This window comes from Kwoniella europaea, chromosome 2, assembly GCF_036810445.1.
Source record: "Kwoniella europaea PYCC6329 chromosome 2, complete sequence".
NCBI classification, from domain to species: domain Eukaryota; kingdom Fungi; phylum Basidiomycota; class Tremellomycetes; order Tremellales; family Cryptococcaceae; genus Kwoniella; species Kwoniella europaea.
Window position 1 is genome coordinate 1161400 of NC_089488.1, and position 18016 is coordinate 1179415.

Consider the following 18016-nt stretch of genomic DNA (forward strand, 5'->3'; position numbering starts at 1 on the left):
CAAGTGATCTAAAGAGACACCTAGTGATCATTTATCTCCTGATATATGCAGTATCTCCCATCAGCCTGCGATATACAATACACGAGATTGCGAATCAATAACTGACCTTCCGAATTGTTGGGAAATTTGATATCTCGATCAAATCAGCAATATCTCCAGATGTCAATCTTCCTACTCCGATTTTCTGACCATCACCCGTATCAACTATGATCTTTCTGATATCTTCCTCGGATTTATCTCTTGTCCTGATGAACTTCGAGAATAAGTATCGCTTAATTGCTGGGATAGAAGCTCGATTGGATCTCCATTTGGCAGATTTCGACGACCTATCATACCATAAAGTATTTCACAAATCGAGTGACATACAATAATAAGCTGATGGTACATTTAGGCTTTGCTTGGCAAATGAACTTACTGAGGATATATCTCTTCTCCAAATACGTCCAACGCGATCTTGTCACCTAATTTGAAAGCGTCTTCTAGAGTGTCAACATGTCCTACTACATCCCAATCCCCATCGACTTCATGTGAGGCAGAGGCAGGTTTGCAGTATACCCTGTATTGTACTTTTGATCGGATCAATCGCTCAATAATGATTTTGCCGTGTTCTACAATGTCAGTATATTCAGATGTCAGCGAAAGCTAATGAATTTAGGGTGACTCTTGTTTCTGACTCACTAAATACAGATAAAACATATTCTCGATCACTACATTCGATCCAAGCATTTTTGGTAACGTAAGGGACCTTGGCTGAACTTCGTTCGATGTTAAACAGACCTCTCTTGTTCACGTCTTCGGTTAGGTAGGAGACGTCAAAAGAGTCGGCGTCGTAATCTGTGTTCTTCTTATATGCTACAGTGCAGCGTCAATCCCTTTCATCGGTCCACATACATACGAAATCTGCAGTTTAAAGTTGATGATATTATACGTACGTGCTTCGGGGTTTGAAAGGCTCAGCGTATGAATCGGAATCTTGGTGGATCTATCTTGAAGTATGATACCGCCAAGTGTTGGTAAAACGTACATCGAATTTGCTGTTGTTCCTCGGTTGACATCGGCAAGATAAAGGATAAGACAGTTTACCTTGTTCGTATGAGGGGATAGTCGAAGACCCCTTCCTACCTATGAATGCGCCACGGAATAACTTTGTCAAACAGCTGCTTTCCTCAATCCATAGACAAGTTTAAAACTTACCATCTGTACTAGCAAGGGTCTGCTTTGTGTTGGACAGACCACCAATATACAATCGATCTGTCGAATACACAGACAGAAGTATAAGCCCTACTATTCCTGGTTTACCAACCAGGTATATATTGTACCATGATTGGGATCTGAGCAGAGGCTGAAACACTCACTTCAGGAATATTCGTACCCTCGGTCATAAGTCTGCAATTGACCAAAACAGGGAATACACCTTTCCTAAAATCCTCGACAAGCTTTTTACGTTCTTCCAATTTCGTATACCCAGATATCTCTCTTGCATCTACACCTTCATCTTTGAATGCTTGTACGAGATCTTCGATGTGTTGACGATTGACGCAAAATGCCAATGTTGATCTCCTCATAGCTATATCATTAATTGAATAACCAGGCTGTCATTTTCAGGTACATATCCTGTCGAGTAATACGATATGTAAGAGATGGCGGGTACTGTATACTCACGGCACTTTTCTAACCACGTCCTCACAACCAGTTGATTGACTTCGTGAGTATTGACTTCTCTTGCCAAGGCGGTGGGACTGAAATCATCATGTTTATCGATATCGTGACTGCGTTCTTCCTCTTTGTTATGGTCTTGTTTTCCCTTTCTACTCTTTCGCTTTCTTCCTTCTTCCTTTTCATTCTTCTTCTTCTTCACGCTGTCCAAATTCAACGTTGCTTGACTGTCATCTCGACATAAGGAGATAGTATACCATTCTCTAGCATATAGCTTATGTCCTGATGATATACGAGTTTCTGATATACGGGCAGTAGAGATAATCCATCATGTCGGGCGAGTGTAGCTGAGAACCCTACTATCGGTACTTTGGCGGATGGGTGTTCAAGGGTGTATGGCTCGATGCGGGCTGGTAGATCGATCTCTCGATTGAAATAATGGAGTAGCTTAAGCCATCTGAAAGATAGTTGCAGCAAATCAGATTCAAGTCATATTGTGTTACTCACTGTGCTGTATGATATAAAGACAGACTCACGACACTGAAGCAGAATGATGAGATTCATCAACGACGATAAGTCTGAATTCGGATGGATCATATTTTGATAACCTATTGGATTTGCTCAAACTCTGTATCGTCGCTATCGTACTATATATAGCAAATCATTAAACGTGTTTCTGGGTGATCATGAGATTTGAAAGTAGCTTCTTTGTGAAGAGCAGGATGGTATAAGTTATATGAGACGGAGAGAAACTCACATATCAGATGTACCAGAACTCATCCTGAACCCCTGCTCGACATCGACTGACCAATCTTTACCCAGAACTTGCTTGATCTCCTTTTCAGCTTGGTCTAGTAGCTCAATTCCATCGACCAATATCACTGTCCGGCGCCGACACCATACTTCGATACGATCCTGCTGTTGATGCACTAATGGAATCAGATTGGCGAATTCGAATGTTTTCCCACTCCCTGTGGGCAATTGAACAGCGACTCTAGTCAAACCATCGCGAAATGCACCAAGGCAAGCTTGGATGGCCTCTTCTTGATGTTTGTAAAGATTTCTTGCCACTTCAGTCTGCGCTGCAGAATCTTCGTGTTCCACAATGTCTGTGCAGACAGGTTGACTACTCGATGTGTTCTCTAATGCGACTTGGGCCGAGAGAAATTTTTGTCGTTGTTGAGACAGCTCTGAGATGAAGAACTGATTGCCTGTTGAGTGATCTGTGAGTGTTAGTACCTATACTCACGAACGCGTCTAAGTTGAAAGGGATCTGTGATCGGGGGAACATCCGTTGGACCAAGAAAGCTCCGAGCATGGTAAGGGATATATGAGAGTGGTGTGCACAAGCGAATAAAATTAGAATCTAACATGTGTGGAGGAGACATGCATGATGAGATACACCCGCTGAACCTCTTTTCAGCCATGTCAATGTTTCTGTCATTCCTATACGCTGCAGCTAAATTGATGGGATGATGGATTGATGGACTGACTGATGATTGATGAGGATTTGAGACAACAGACGATCCATGCCCAAGTGCCACCATCATGGAGATTGACATCGAAATCCATGTGGAGACCACGTGTGGCAACTAACTCTGACTCCAACGGTTGGTAACTTGTATATAACCTTTGCCGCCCATCTACCATAAACCTCATTCCATTCTTCTTCCTATCCCTGGACACATTCCATTCCTTTCTTCTCTCCATCCTTCAGTGGACGAGCAGTGTCACATTGAAACCTGGCTGATCGCACAAGAATACCAACTTTCATTTTTGATTGATATCACCAAGACAAATCACAAAAACGTAACTCCATCTCAGTTCTTTGTCAAAACAATACAACAACAACATGTCGGAGGAAATAGGTGAACAGATAGTCGTGGACCTACCGCCTCGACCCGCACCTCCACAGCAGTCGACACCCACCAAGCAGCCTCAGCCAACACCCCCAACACTCCAGGCGGAAGCTGGACCCTCGACTCGTCGGAGAACGCGTACTTCAGATGTATCGATGAATGGAGGAACTGTACCAAAGGTGGAGGTGCAGTCTGGAGTGAAGGAACCGATAAGATATATACAACCTGATCATTTGTGAGTGCATAATCATCCATCGTCGACCAGCTCCATGTGTATACACACAGTGACTGATACTGACTATGTAGTTATCCGACAACCAATAATCCAAACCAAGCTGCTATAGCTCGTAATCTACCTAATATAGGAGATGGGTTGCTATCTCCTGAAGATGATCCTCAAGCTTTGAGGGGTATACCAGTATTCAAACCTACCATGGAAGAATTTCAGGTAAGTACAGACAGCTACATTGCACTCGACGATCTCAGATGGTATGAGACTGATCACGATGGTTTGATGATAGGACTTTGAAGCATATGCAACAGCTACAACAGCTTGGGGACAATACTCCGGTATCGTCAAGATCATACCACCTGAAGAATGGACCAAATCTTTACCGCCTATACCTAAGAATGCCTTGGCGGATCAAAAGATTAGGACACCTATTCAGCAGAATTTTCTTGGTTCGTCAGGATTGTTCAGGATTGCCAACGTACCTAAAAATAAGAATAGACCATTGTCGATAAAAGAATGGTTTAATAAATCCAACGAAAAGAAATATGCTGGTATTGGACCTAGGGACATCGGAAAGACTTTGAATAGAGATTCAAAGGAGGCTATAGAATGGAGAGCGAAGAGGAATGAGGAATTGAAGAAGGAAAAGGAAGAAAAGAGGAAGAAGTTGGCTCAGAGGAAAGCTAGGAAAGCAGAAGCTGCTGTTGCCGAAGCTGCTGGAGCCCATGCTCAAAAAGCCAAGGAAGGAGCTCACAAGGAGGATGAGGATGTGGGATTCAATGAGAAGGATATTGATCATGATCCTTCGACGGCTGTTCCACCCCTAGATCCGTCATCTAGTAACTCTGCTCACTCTTCGCCAGAACCTACGAATCCTACTACCCCCAAAGCCGAGTCGTCGGACCCGGAAGATCAAGTAGAACCGTGGTATAAATCGTTCAATCCTTCCGAAGACTGGTTACCTAAAGACACCAAACCTGAAGATTACACTTCAGAAGCTTGTGACGCGCTGGAAAGGCATTTATGGAAGAATTTGTCCTTGGGTGAACCGAGCTGGTATGGTGCTGATATGGAAGGTGAGTGACCTATCATCCCATACTCTGCACCGAGTGGCTGAGATTTGACTGTGTCGCATTCATCAGGATCCCTCTTTGTTGATGATAAGACACCATGGAACGTCGCTCATCTGCCCAATCTGCTGAATCGATGGGATTTAAGACATCTACCAGGTGTCAACTCGCCGTATCTGTACTTTGGAATGTGGGGTGCATCCTTCGCTTGGCATGTTGAAGATGTAAGCTAAATCCTCCGATTGATTGGATTTCACGCTGACGCATAGGGAGTAGATGGACCTCTTCTCTATCAATTACATACACTTCGGAGCTCCGAAATATTGGTATGCTGTCCCTCAATTGCAAGCTGAGAAGTTTGAGCGTGTCTTGCAAGGTGAGTGACCTGTCTCTCTTCTTTCCACTGTGAAAGAGGACATCGTTGTACTTACTGGTCGGCCAAATTCTGTAGGCTACTTCCCGGAGGAATCAAGACACTGCGACCAGTATCTTCGTCATAAAGCTTTCGCAGTCTCACCGCACCGGTTGGCCAATGATGGTGTTCGTGTTAACATGCTGGCTCATCAGCAAGGAGAATTTGTTATAACCTATCCTCGAGGGTATCATGCCGGATTCAATCTGGGTTTCAACTGCGCAGAAAGTGTAAATTTCGCTTTAGATAGCTGGGTAGAATTAGGCAGAAGAGCGAAAGCTTGCCAGTGTGTCACTCATAGGTAAGTCAGCTACCGTTTCTCTCATTGCGATCTTCAAATGATCCATGTTTGCTAATCTGGTCATGAACATGTCTAGTGTACATATCGATGTTGATGAGATGATAGCCAAAGAGGAGAAACGATTGAATGGCGAACAAGAATTACTAGATGCTATTGCAGAAGAAAGACAGAATAAGAAACCTCGTAAAAGAGCTGCTACCGAACAGTCTGGAACCACTCCCCGAAAAAGGGTCAAGCGAGGAACGGAGATTGAGATTGCAGATGGCGAAGGTGATCAATCTCTTGAAGTGGATGTGCAAGACGAAGAAGCGGCGAACCATGAAACTAAAATACCAGTCATGAGGAAGAAACGACCCAAATCTGTCATCGACCTATCACCTAATCGACCAAAAATGAAACCGGCTATCGTTCAAGATAACCCAATCTACCCATGTCTGTTTTGTCCTTCGCTGGATAAAGCAGGATTATTACTTGTTCTTGATCCCACGGAACACATCAAGAATATCTGGAAGCCCCGCAAAGCGGAGATCAAGGTACATCATTCATGCGCTCTTGCGATGCCTGGAGTAGGCATAGAGGATAGGGAAGTTCATGGGAAGCTGGTGACATGTGTGGTGGGTTTGGAGAATATAGAATCTGCGAGATGGAGCTTGGTGAGCTTTGTGACACATAAGTCTGCGGCACGTAGCTGACAATCAATTTGCGTACAGAAATGCGCTGCATGTGGAGATAAACGTCTGGCTAAATCTGGTGCTAAAATACAATGTACCAAAGTAAGTCAATTTATAAACCGAAACACATGGTTTCAAGCTAATGTTGACCATTCGTCGCAGGGCAAATGTCCAAGGGCATATCATGTCTCATGCGCCAAATCCCATGAAGATATCGCATTCAACATATGGGAGGTGGAGATTCCCAGTTTTCCTTTAGAAGGAGAAGAATCATTACCTCCTGGACAACCGATACCCACAGAAAGAGACATCAAAGTTGATTTACTTTGTCCTCAACATAATCCTGTGAGTTCACTTCCAGCTATCACCGAACGACAACAAACGGAGCTGATCAGTTGGGATTTCCATTGTAGGACATGAAAGCCCAATTAGAAGCTAAGAAAGCTGATAATTTCATGAGAAAGGTTATGGCCCTTCCAACCGGGTCAAAAATCAAAATCAAGCTTAGAGGCGGAGCGTCGCTGGAGCTGGAGCTTGTGGAGATCAGGGAGGAAACGCAGGAGATTTTGGTCAAGGATGATGCGGGGTGAGTAAATTCTCATTCTTCACCTGTTGATATGTCAACCTTGCTGATTAGTAACCTCTGTCGTGTAGACAAACCGGTATCTATCCTTGGACAAGCATTGACTTCAGGCCTGCTCAAGTGAAGACAAAGAATGAGTACGGTGAGTGTTACCACTATGATTTGATGCAAGCCAACGCTGATTGCCCGGTGCGTAGCGCGAGTTCATACCCATACTCGAAAAACGTCTGAACATTCTTCGACGACCAGTACGCCAATGGCGGCCACCGCTCTACCGCCTCCACCGATCGCAAGGCCACAGCAGACCCCTTCTCGGCCTGCTAGGACTGTCTCACCCTCTTCTCAAGCACTTCAAGCGAACAGGCATCCTGGGACGTATCATTCCAACCCTGTCATACACTCTGCACCACTTCGTGTAGAGCAGATGCTCAACCCGCAGAGTAGCACATCTTCGCGTGTGATTCTGTGCGAAGCTCCTCAAGCGGCTTATCACCCATCGATCCAGATACATCCCCCTCGCGCATCTCACTCCCTTCACCGGGTACATCCTGTACACCCGCCAGCTCCGTACATGAGTGATTATTACGGTCCAACCTCTTCATCGATCCACCACCCCGCTCCGACCGTGTATCATCACCAGCAGCCTTATCCGCCAGTCATCCCGTACAACTCTCGAGATTCCTATGATTGTCAGCTACCTGCGTATGATCGAGGATATCATGTGCCTAACTATCCTCCTTTGCCAGATACCCGGCGATCCAGTCTGACCGATCACCCACCACCGCTTCCTATTTCAAACGGTTACCATATGCCTTCATCCCGCGGATATGCGGTACCGCCGCTTCAGCTAGCACACTCGAGAAATCATGCCGCTACCTCTCAATCGGGTAATGGATCCTATCTACCAGCATCATCGCATGGTGGTCCGTCATTACAACCAGGTTCGACTCAGCAGGGACATCAGCAGTCTTCCAATGGATCATCGTCCAACGGCGTAGGCAAGATTGATCTCGGTCTTCAAAGGATGCAGAATTTGATGAACTGCCTCCGACCTCTTGGTGTACCAGCAATTCACCTAGCTGGTACCAATGGGAAAGGATCTGTCTCGGCGATCTTGGAATCGTCCTTGATGGCAGCTGGTATGAACGTTGGTCGATACAACTCCCCACATCTGATAGAACCAAGGGATGCGATTCGCATCAATGGTCACCCACCCTCTCGACAGGCTTATAATGATGCTATTCGAACTATCGAAAGTATCAATATGCAATACAACCTTCAAGCTACCACGTTCGAAATTGCCACAGCCGTCGCTTACCACATTCTCAACAGCATGCAACCGCCTTTAGATGTCATGATCATTGAATGTGGTATGGGTGGGGCTCGAGATGCTACCAACGTCATACCAGATGAGATCAAATTGATCGCTGGTCTGACTAGCGTAGGATTAGATCATACTTCTTTCTTGGGAAATACGATTCACGACATCGCTTTGGAGAAATCACAGATCGTACCTCACGGTGGAATCCTGGTTGTTTCACCTCAGCCCGATCTGGACGCCATCAATGCAGCTCAAAAGGTATCTGCATCAAAGAGAGCTAGAGTTATTCAAGCTTCCAAGGCTCTCGAGATACCCCGCAACGTTCCACCGGTATCACTTCAACCATTTGTTAGACCTTCACCGAGATTAATCAGGACCGAATACCCATTTACAGATAGTCGAAAAAGAGGTATCGAAACTGAACTGCAATTAGGTGGTGAACATCAATTAGATAATCTCTCATTGGCAATATCAATCTTGCATACCCTCAGAACCGACCAACGGCCATTGGGTATCCAACCGAAATTAGCTGGATTATCAGATCAGGCGATTCAGTTCGGGGTGAAAAGGACTGAATGGGAAGGTAGATGTAGTTGGTTGAACTATCGAGGTCGAACACCATTGTTGGTGGATGGGGCTCATAACCAAGATTCTTCAACTTCTCTTAGGAAGTATATCGATTCTTTAGAATTTGAGAAACACAACAAGGTGAAAAAGAGATATATCATCAGTCTTTCGGCTAGTCCAGGTAAATCACCTGAATCGGTACTGAAACCACTTTTAGGGATGGAAGAGGATGTCGAAGTGATTTTGATGGAGTTTAGTACACCTATTGAAGGTATGCCTTGGGTAAAACCTGTCCCCTTGGAACAATTATACGAGGTGACGAAGAAGATGGTGGGTGGAAAAGGACAGGTGAAATTTGGTGGGAAAGGATTGGAAGGTTTGAGGACTGTTCTAGATGGTTTGGTTAGCAGTGAAAAAGGAGAGGGAGCGGATGAAAGGTTGAACGTCGTCTGTGGGAGCTTGTACGGTGTTGCGGATGTTTACAGATTGATGGGTTAATGTGTGTGTAAAGGAATCAAAAAGTGTTTTGTCAGATTACCTGCGTGGCTGGGATATGTCATTTGTCATTTGGTATGTTAGATTAATTGGGTTGTATGTTCCTTTCCCTTAATCGAGTTGGATGTATGCAGTGATTGTATTGTATAGCATGACATGGTTGTAGTTGCATTCGTGTATACATGCAATACTCTACAGGGAGTGCAATGTCATGTGCAGTACTTGAACAAGCTATCGAGTGAAAGTGGCTGAAATTACATTGGTCCGGGGACGGAATGAGTTGGAGGTTTTTTGCATCATTGTGTTTCTGACCAAGTCTCTCTCTGGCACAAGCACACCTAAGACTTGTACATATCTTATGCCACCCATATGCAATGATGAGAATGGATTGTGCTGTAGACTTCGGAGGCATGCAAATCAGTCTATGAGACATCAAAGAGGAATGTCATGTTTGGGTCTGAGAGCGCAGTAGGACATCTGCTGGCCGTCTACTGTCACAGGAGTGTTGTGTGGACATTGTGTATACCAGATTCCTGTAACGACATATAAGATCAGAAGATAGGAGTCGAAGACGGTGTATTTTTGGGAACAACTTACATACGTTGAGCTATCCTGTAGTAGACACAAAGACACACCATGGGACCATCTAACGATAAATCCCTCGCTTTTCGGCGATCTCTCACCATCTCTCCAGATGACTTACCTAAATCGAAACAGTCTTTAAGATCCAAGATATCCTCTATCTCTCTCCTGTCTACCACCTCCACCCTCAAACCAACTTCAAGCACCGTTGAACCACATAAGATCAAGGCTTCTACCGAAACTATCAACTCTATCGAGCGTGCACTCACTCCCATGCCACCTCCAGCATCATTCGCTACCGTCGGCCCGACCCACGATGTATTAGGTAGACTGGTCTTTGTTCCCTTCCTGCCTCCTCCTGAGAAAGTCAAATGGGCCAAATACTTTCCTGGAGGATACAATAGCGCCCTCCAAATTCCTTTGAAGGGTAAGAAAATGATGTATGCCATCCAGGCTATAGGCGGTTTGGCAATTTTGTTCTACGGCTACGATCAAGGTGTCATGTCTGGTGTAGTCATCAATACCCAATTCAAAGAACTTATGGGTGTCAATTCCTCACCTCAGAGTCAGAGGGATTCAGCAGCGATAGGAGGAATAGTAGCTATCTATTACCTTGGATCAATGATTGGTGGTCTGGTAGGTGGATACCTAGGAGATAAGATAGGTAGAGTGAAAACTGTCATTTTTGGTTGTCTGATTGGAATCATCGGTGCGACACTTCAAACTTCCACTATGTCATTCACGTGGATGTGCCTTGCGAGGATAGTCAGTGGATTTGGAACCGGACATTTGAATGCGATCATACCTGTTTGGAGTAGTGAGGTCGCCGATCATAATGCCAGAGGATCAATATTGGCTTTTGAGGTGCGTACAGAGAAATGCAATGAAGATAAAATGGATTAATGGAAGATGGCTGATTTTGATGTGGATTATATAATGTAGTTCTTCTTGAATATTGGAGGTTTAGCTTTCGCTTATTGGCTGGGTAAGCTGGCCTCTCCAATTTACCATGCGGAAGATGTAAGCCTAGACAGCTGATATACTGATTCATCGCCTGAATAGAATTCGTACTCAAGTATACTTCCCATCGATCACAATCGTTCATCTGGCGATTCCGTAAGCTGCTGTCCCGCATACATAGAAACCCTTTTTTCAGCCTGCAACAGCTAAGAAAAGTATCTTTTTAGCTCTCGCATTCCAACTTGTATTCCTGCTCATCCTCATAGGTCTATTCTCATTCTTCCCCGAATCCCCGAGATGGTTAGCGAAAGTAGGTAGGGAGGACGAAGCGAGGCAGGTTCTGGCGGTATTGAGGACGGAAAATGGGGATCTGGATGATGATGACGTAAACCAAGAAATGTATTCGGTGAGTCAAGCATTTTAACTCGTACTGTATCTACCCACATAAGGTCGACTGGTGAGATTCGTGGCTGACTAGGATGGTGGCAGATCATGGAAGTTGTCGATGTCGAGAGGAAGATGGAATCTTCAAACAACTACACAGCGATGATCTTTGGATCGTTCAAGAACAAGGACAAAGGGAATACTTTACATTTACCAAGAAGAACCTGGTTGGTAATTGGCTTGCAGATTTGGCAGGAATTGACTGGAATTGGTGTTGTTACCGTTTGTGAGTGGCGCTATGACGGAACTCCCAGTCTACTCCATGAACTGATGATGTTTTCGACCTTCGGTAGATGCACCTACCGTTTTTCAATCTGCATCCTATACTGCTTATAAGGCTGACTGGTTGAGTGGCGTGAATAATATTTTCTATAGTGAATATTTTTGTTCATTATTGTAATCAGTCTAATAAAAACCTCACATACTGATTTCCGCGAAATTGATGTGCCACAGTGTTCTCGGTGCTTGTGGCGGTGTTTACTCTGGATAGAGTGGGAAGGCGAGTCACCTTGTATTGTGAGTACATTGAGGGTTCCTTCTCACCAGTCAATAAAAGGGGACAACTGACCAGAATCCATGTACTAGGGGGAGCAATTATCATGGCAATATGTCTCGCACTCTGTACAGTTGGTGCTAGGTATGCGGTCCGAACGGAAGGTAAAGAACAAGCCGCATGGGGTGCAGTAGTGGTTGCCTTCACATTTATCTATACTTCCACTTTCGGTGCTTCATGGGTGGGTGTCGAGTTTCAAGGACCAGTTGTGAAGATTGTGCTGATCGCTTGAATACTTGCAGCTCACTGTTCCGTGGTTGTACCCTACTGAGATCTTCCCCTTGTTTGTTAGAGCTAAAGGGGGTGCAGTCAGTGTAGTTGGTTGGTCTATAGGTAAGTCACCTCACAGTCAATCCGCTCTCTGGGGCATACGAGATAGCTGATACGAGTATCTTTTTAGGTAATGGTGTGGTTACTGAGATTACTCCGTTCTTGTTCAATGCCATGTGAGTTACAGCATCCGAAGCTGGCATGGGCGATATTGGTGGCTGAGACCTCAGTAGTGGCGAATGGACTTTCCTCCTTTTCTCATTGCTTAACGTTCTGGCTATTCCATGGATATACTTCCTTTGTAAGTCGATAGTCACAGGTCTGCAGGGTCGGTGGCTGCTGACAAGACTTTGGACCTTCCGATGTAGATCCGGAAACTGCTGGTCGATCGCTCGAGCAGATGGACGTTCTCTTTGCTCAAGAATCGATATTCGTACATCGTCAACAGAAGATGCTTGAAAGCTTGGAAAAGGCTAATGCGGAGGTATATCATTGTGAGTAGGGGTACTGTTCATAAAGCTGTGTTCGAAGATTGACAATGATCCTGGGATACTGTTAGCGATGGAGACCGGTAAAGCTCAAGTCGCCCAGCACGTTGAGATTAAGCAGGAGAAAGTCGTTGTCATCGACTCGGTCCCTACTGAAGAAAGGCACTAAGTTCCCTTTCTGTGTCTAGAAGAGGCTAAGAGGACTCTAACACTGAATGATGAATAGATTGATGGAATGGTCATGACGTAGTCACCCCTGCTCAGTCTTGTGTAGACGGTCAACTTGATACATGTTTGATGACAGATGAGAAGGCATGTAACATGTCTTTTGTCAAGGAAAAATGATAAAGTCCTTCTCCCAGAGTAGATCATTTGACGAACTATTACAGTACTCCTCGGTGATATACACCAAAGAGAGTATGCATGTTCGGGCGGAGCTCCCCCCAGAAAAATATGGAATTTCGTGAGCTATCGCAACAATGACTGCACTCACATAGATTCGTCTGAGAATCTCGACTGTTGGAGAAGGCACAGGTTCTTTGTGCTCAAAACGGCTACAAAGGATAATGGAGCGAAAAAATCGAGTGGGACAAAGATAATCTTGTGAGCAGGTCTTCGCCAGAAGCACAAGGGGTCGGAGGGATCTAGGAAGGTATTCTCTGCCTTCTCCGAAAGGTTGTCATTCACAGCGTTGAGGTATGTGAGCTGAGAGACAAGAAGATGATATGCGGTAGTCTAACACATAAATGCTTTTTGTGCAGTATAACTGATTCCACAAGGAGAAAGCTCTCTCTTCGTCGCCTTAATACCGTACTCACAACACCCCTTTCCACACATCAATCATAAAACTTCTAATCATGTCCAGTGAGTTTTTGGACCCGTTGCAGTCTGCCTATTGGTCTAGCCTAATTTGCTGACTTTTCGACTGCGGGTATATCTCCGATCATGTCGGGTCATAAAATTCGTGCGAATCCTACGAATGTACGTATGAAGATATACATCAGTCTAATTGTTGGTCGCCCTTGATAACCCTCAGTTCATGAGATTGCTTGTAAATTGTCTGTCTAAAGTTATTCTCACAACACGACTCTTCGAATGAGAAGGGGCTTCATACACTCAACGCACACACTTCGTGAAGCCGTAGCCGTATCGTCACCGAATTTTCGAGTCATTCTTTGATACTGTATGGAAGCATACTAGTCATAAAACTGATGACACTGGGTAGCGAATGATTGGTCGAGAACATGCAGATGTGCGAGAAGACAACCCAAAGAACCGATCAGACCTTCTTTCTGAAAGCACGCAACACAGCTTTTCGATAGGTTTTAAAGGACGGTCGCCCAATATATCCTGTCCTTTCATTGATTGTCTTAAGTATTCTTCTCCATCCTTTTTATAATTTCTCTTTGGCATTGAGAAGTTCTATTGGGTTCCGTCCTGGCATTGCAGAGTCTGACTGGGGATATCTACCAGCAAAGATCTATAAATACGGTATCTCTGGTGCGACCCTGATAATGTCTCAGCTTACCTTCTGCATACCATGATTGCTCTTTCCATAACCCATCACCATTGAGCCAGGAAAGAAAAAGTCCCAGGACGGTTGGACAACCTACCTCGATGCAAGCCGAACCTTCATGACCGTCACTAGTTAGGCTCCCGGATATACTAGCCAAACCGGCTACTTGAGTAAGGGAGTACACCCTTCAGACTATCGGCGGGTAGGATCTCGGTGCCACTTTTAGTCATTGCCCTGAGGAGTATAAGTACTCTGCCGGAAATAACAACGGTGGCGATGATCAGGGTGGGGAAGATGGTGATCTAGCCCAATTATGATGGGTGTACTGTATAGCCACCCAGCCGAATTCTCTCTCAGTAGTATTCTCATGAGAGCGAAGAGACTCACCTATGGCATATGCCGTGGAAAGATCAGAATGATGATAATGACGCGATATCTGTTGAACGTTTTCCGGTGTCAGTGATATGGCAGATGGTTTAGCAGACTGACATGATGAACATACCGAATGGATCAAAGGCCTCGTTATGAATCACAACAGCCTACCTGCCTCAGAGAATTGCCCAGGTAATTGCCCAGGGGCTTACTCCCTCCAGGTAACATGACAAGGGTAGAGAGTCACAGTCATTTGTTCATGACGACATCCGCGAATCATCGAAACGTGAGAAGCTCTCACGAAATCGGCTATTCAACTTATTCAAATATGCTGGAGAGGGAGAAAGGAGGATTTGATGATGGTGTTCGCGTGTTGCCACGAAAGAAGCCTTTTTGAAATAGCGATGATGCTACCTGTACTTCAAAGGATCCAGGAAGATGTTGGAGTGGTGATACGTTCAGAGTTTCTTATTGAGTGTCAAAGGCTTCAACTTCGAGTGGCATGTAGCTCACAGGCTGTTTCACTTCTATATACTATACTGTATAACAAGGCTGTTCAAGAGGTAGTCGTTCACATTCCTCATCTGCTGATAAATTAGTCATATGGCCACCAATTAGTTAGTCAACTCAGTATGATGTCAGAACCAGCATCAGAGCAAGTTCGAGCTACAGTATCCGCATCGTCATCTCGTTGCCCAGATATCACCGTTAGAATGGAAGCTTCCGAATGGGCTAGACGGTCCGAAGTCGAATTCATTGCAGAAGACGGTACATTCTACTTTCGTCCACCAAGCCTAATAAGGCTCCCTCAATTCTTGGAGAGAATTCCTACGAGTGCATCTGTTGGTCGTTTCCCACCCAAGACTTACACCCTTTCTATAGGTCAGGAGTTTCCAAGGCCATTTAGCTCGATGAGCGATACCGCGTCGAACGGAGGTCTCACTTTCTGGTTGGGAAGGAATGAGAATGATCCTGATACTGTGAGGGTACGAGGAATCTATGATCCTCAGATACCTACTTGGGAAGACGGGTATCTCACTTCGGATGTTAGAAGAGTAGATGTAGGTTGTTATACTTTTTCCATCGTGGGGGATGATCAACAAGAGGGTGGAGTTGGCGATCACGGTCAGACCGAAATTTTTGGTCGAACTGATCGAAGCGGCGGATCTATCAAGGATACGATGAGGAACTTGTTGTCTCCAAAACACCGAGAATCCAACTAGACTGATCATCAAAGCTGTGTGGCCAAGTTCGAGATGCATACAGTATGACTGGCGTGATGAATGTTGCTTGCTGAAAGGTACATGTTACCTCACCTTCCTGGCGATTTGGTATTGCACTTCGTCGTTGAGTTGCCTGCAGCAGCTATAGACAGCCAAATCAAATGGGTGTAAGCACCGCAGGACTCGAACAAATTATAGCACTCGATGTGCACTAAGGATCCACGCAGCAGCACGAATATAGGGGATAGCACGAGACTTGTCCAGCCTATAGGATCCTTTGTACATTTCTGTACGCGAATGCTTGGAAGACGGCAAGAAGATTCGAGCTACGGGGGAGACTTACTGTATATAACATCACTGTAGTAGCTCTACAACTCCCGCTATGGCGAATGTATAACTCATCCGTGCACATACCCCTCCCCCTTCTTTCTTCGGCCAAACATAAACCTTAAAAGATGTCAGATCTTTCGACAAAACCTACGTGACGGTCAAAGTGAGTCCCAGTGAAGCAGTTCGAGCAGACAAAACCAAGTGCACTAAGCATGGTCATTACTACTATCCGCCAACCAACTCTGAAACCAACAAAGCTGGAAGTGATTGTGTAAAATGGACTTCAAGACTCGCGAGAATTACCGTTGCTTTCTCACTAGTGCCCCATCAGGTGTCTCGGTTGGTGAATTTCCCGAAAAGACTTTCAACATTTCCAAAGGTGATACACTTCCCTTTCACTCCAGAGGCGAGCATGGCACGACTTTCCATATTGAACGATTGGCCAATGGAACGTTCGTTAGTGCACTTAGGGATGTGCACAGGACTGAGTGGGATGAAGTGCTTCTTACTTCTGATAATCCCAGCGGTACCGTAGGACTGTCCTCTTTCTCGATTGAGTAACAGCAAACAAAAGGAGACAATTACACGGGAGTAGATGGAATATCACCTAGTCTCCGATAACCAGTTAAGGAATCATCAATTCGATAAAAGATAATTTGATATGTACAGTTGTAGTATGTAATGATACGGTGTTACACTACAGTCTGATCGCCACATTTACCCTTTTACATAGGAACCGTATGTACTCCGCATGGGAAAATCTCCGTTTGCTCAGTTCTCCCCGCTTTTCAGGGTCCAGCTCAATTTCAAGGAACGACTTGTTTGTTCACCTCTTACAGTAGTAACCTCTTGTGGGCTGTGTTCCTTGCGATTTGCAATGATGCAAAAGCAGAGACTAAAGACTAGCATGATGGCCTAGGCTCATAGGTATGCTGAATTGGAATGAAAGGACAAGGGGTCATATGACCCTTGTGCTGTTGCTCCGACGGCAATACTGGTAAGATCGGGCACGCATGAAGATGTCCGGACAGCGTGTGGTGTGTGTGTATGATGGACTGCTGATCAGAGATCCATGCGTTAATCAAAGGATGGTGATGGTGTGTCTTCTGTGGGGTAAATAGGGAAATGCGAGTGAGGTGATCTCTCTCATTTCAGGGTAATCTTAATGAAGGGATGCACACAACGACCAGTAACTATAACGTTCCTCTCCATCTCGCACTTCTCAGTGGTCTTATGACTCCTCACCATCGCATCGTGACAACTCACTCATCCATCTCATCGTTGAGCTAGCAGCTGCTACAACTGGATCGGTCTCTGCCCTCCACTCTCCTGTCGATAGACCCTCGCCATACCATTTACCTAAAGATCTATACATAGTCTGCAACCTCCAGATCGTCATTCTATCGTTATCTTACGTATCATCGCTCTGGTACTTGGGTGACTACTCTCAGCTCAGCGTGCACACCTCTTCCATATCCATTCGTTACTTTTCATTCGCCATATCCCTTCGGAGATAGATTCATCAGCATATATCCCCAGTTTCAGTGGGGAGGAAGTACGACTGTACGGCTATGGTATTCACCTTTCGCATAAAGTAAACAACATCAAACTAGTCCAAACCGTCAATAACCACTACCAACTCTCCCTCTTCACTTCTTAACTCTCCCTACGATTTGGTACCGGTAACCAGAAACAACTTGATTAGAAGAGAAGTAATCTATTCAGTAAGAACAAGAATAGGGTATAGGAGTACCAAGCCAATCCGTCACATATCGTATCAACCCATTCATTCATTCAATTATTCAATCAATACTGTAAAGCTTCTTATAACATCCGGTAACGAGTCTCTTTACGAGTACAGATATAAACATCCAACACCTGCTCACTGTCTCTACAGATTCCTAGTACCAAACGCCTTCAGTTATAGCTTGTCTGAATCAACATTCATCACACATCGCATCGTGATTACAGTATCACGTACCGACTATCACGCAATCCTCCCTTACAAACTCTCGTCATCACCTCAAACCAACTACCTCATCTCTCAAATATAACGTCGTACTATCCTAATCATAATATAACCACTACGGGTATTTTTGCATCCAAATCCT

The 18016-nt window shown here is 44.9% G+C and overlaps 4 protein-coding genes across 4 annotated transcripts; 3 read left to right on the plus strand and 1 right to left on the minus strand.

Moving 5' to 3' along the window:
- Nucleotides 1-94: 94 nt before the first annotated feature.
- V865_006765 (uncharacterized protein) lies at nucleotides 95-2974 on the minus strand (the record flags this gene model as incomplete). The annotated part of the gene is made up of 11 exons (XM_066230522.1): nucleotides 95-326; nucleotides 416-608; nucleotides 679-852; nucleotides 933-1122; nucleotides 1195-1251; nucleotides 1356-1567; nucleotides 1663-1782; nucleotides 1875-2113; nucleotides 2193-2303; nucleotides 2414-2859; nucleotides 2906-2974. 11 exons carry the CDS (start codon nucleotides 2972-2974, stop codon nucleotides 95-97), a joined length of 2043 nt encoding a protein of 680 aa, XP_066086619.1.
- A 534-nt stretch (nucleotides 2975-3508) lies between these two features.
- On the plus strand, nucleotides 3509-9170 carry V865_006766 (uncharacterized protein; the record flags this gene model as incomplete). The annotated part of the gene is made up of 12 exons (XM_066230523.1): nucleotides 3509-3750; nucleotides 3822-3963; nucleotides 4037-4823; nucleotides 4890-5041; nucleotides 5094-5193; nucleotides 5269-5530; nucleotides 5607-6183; nucleotides 6241-6303; nucleotides 6364-6546; nucleotides 6615-6787; nucleotides 6856-6926; nucleotides 6982-9170. 12 exons carry the CDS (start codon nucleotides 3509-3511, stop codon nucleotides 9168-9170), a joined length of 4941 nt encoding a protein of 1646 aa, XP_066086620.1.
- A 633-nt stretch (nucleotides 9171-9803) lies between these two features.
- Nucleotides 9804-12633, plus strand: V865_006767 (uncharacterized protein; the record flags this gene model as incomplete). The annotated part of the gene is made up of 13 exons (XM_066230524.1): nucleotides 9804-10613; nucleotides 10692-10734; nucleotides 10812-10865; nucleotides 10937-11115; nucleotides 11199-11379; nucleotides 11447-11527; nucleotides 11607-11669; nucleotides 11739-11887; nucleotides 11949-12039; nucleotides 12107-12152; nucleotides 12210-12277; nucleotides 12345-12470; nucleotides 12536-12633. 13 exons carry the CDS (start codon nucleotides 9804-9806, stop codon nucleotides 12631-12633), a joined length of 1989 nt encoding a protein of 662 aa, XP_066086621.1.
- Nucleotides 12634-14987: 2354 nt separating this feature from the next.
- V865_006768 (uncharacterized protein) lies at nucleotides 14988-15575 on the plus strand (the record flags this gene model as incomplete). Its single annotated transcript, XM_066230525.1, has 1 exon — nucleotides 14988-15575. The coding sequence occupies one exon, from the start codon at nucleotides 14988-14990 to the stop codon at nucleotides 15573-15575; it is 588 nt and encodes a 195-aa protein (XP_066086622.1).
- Between the last annotated feature and the right edge of the window lie 2441 nt (nucleotides 15576-18016).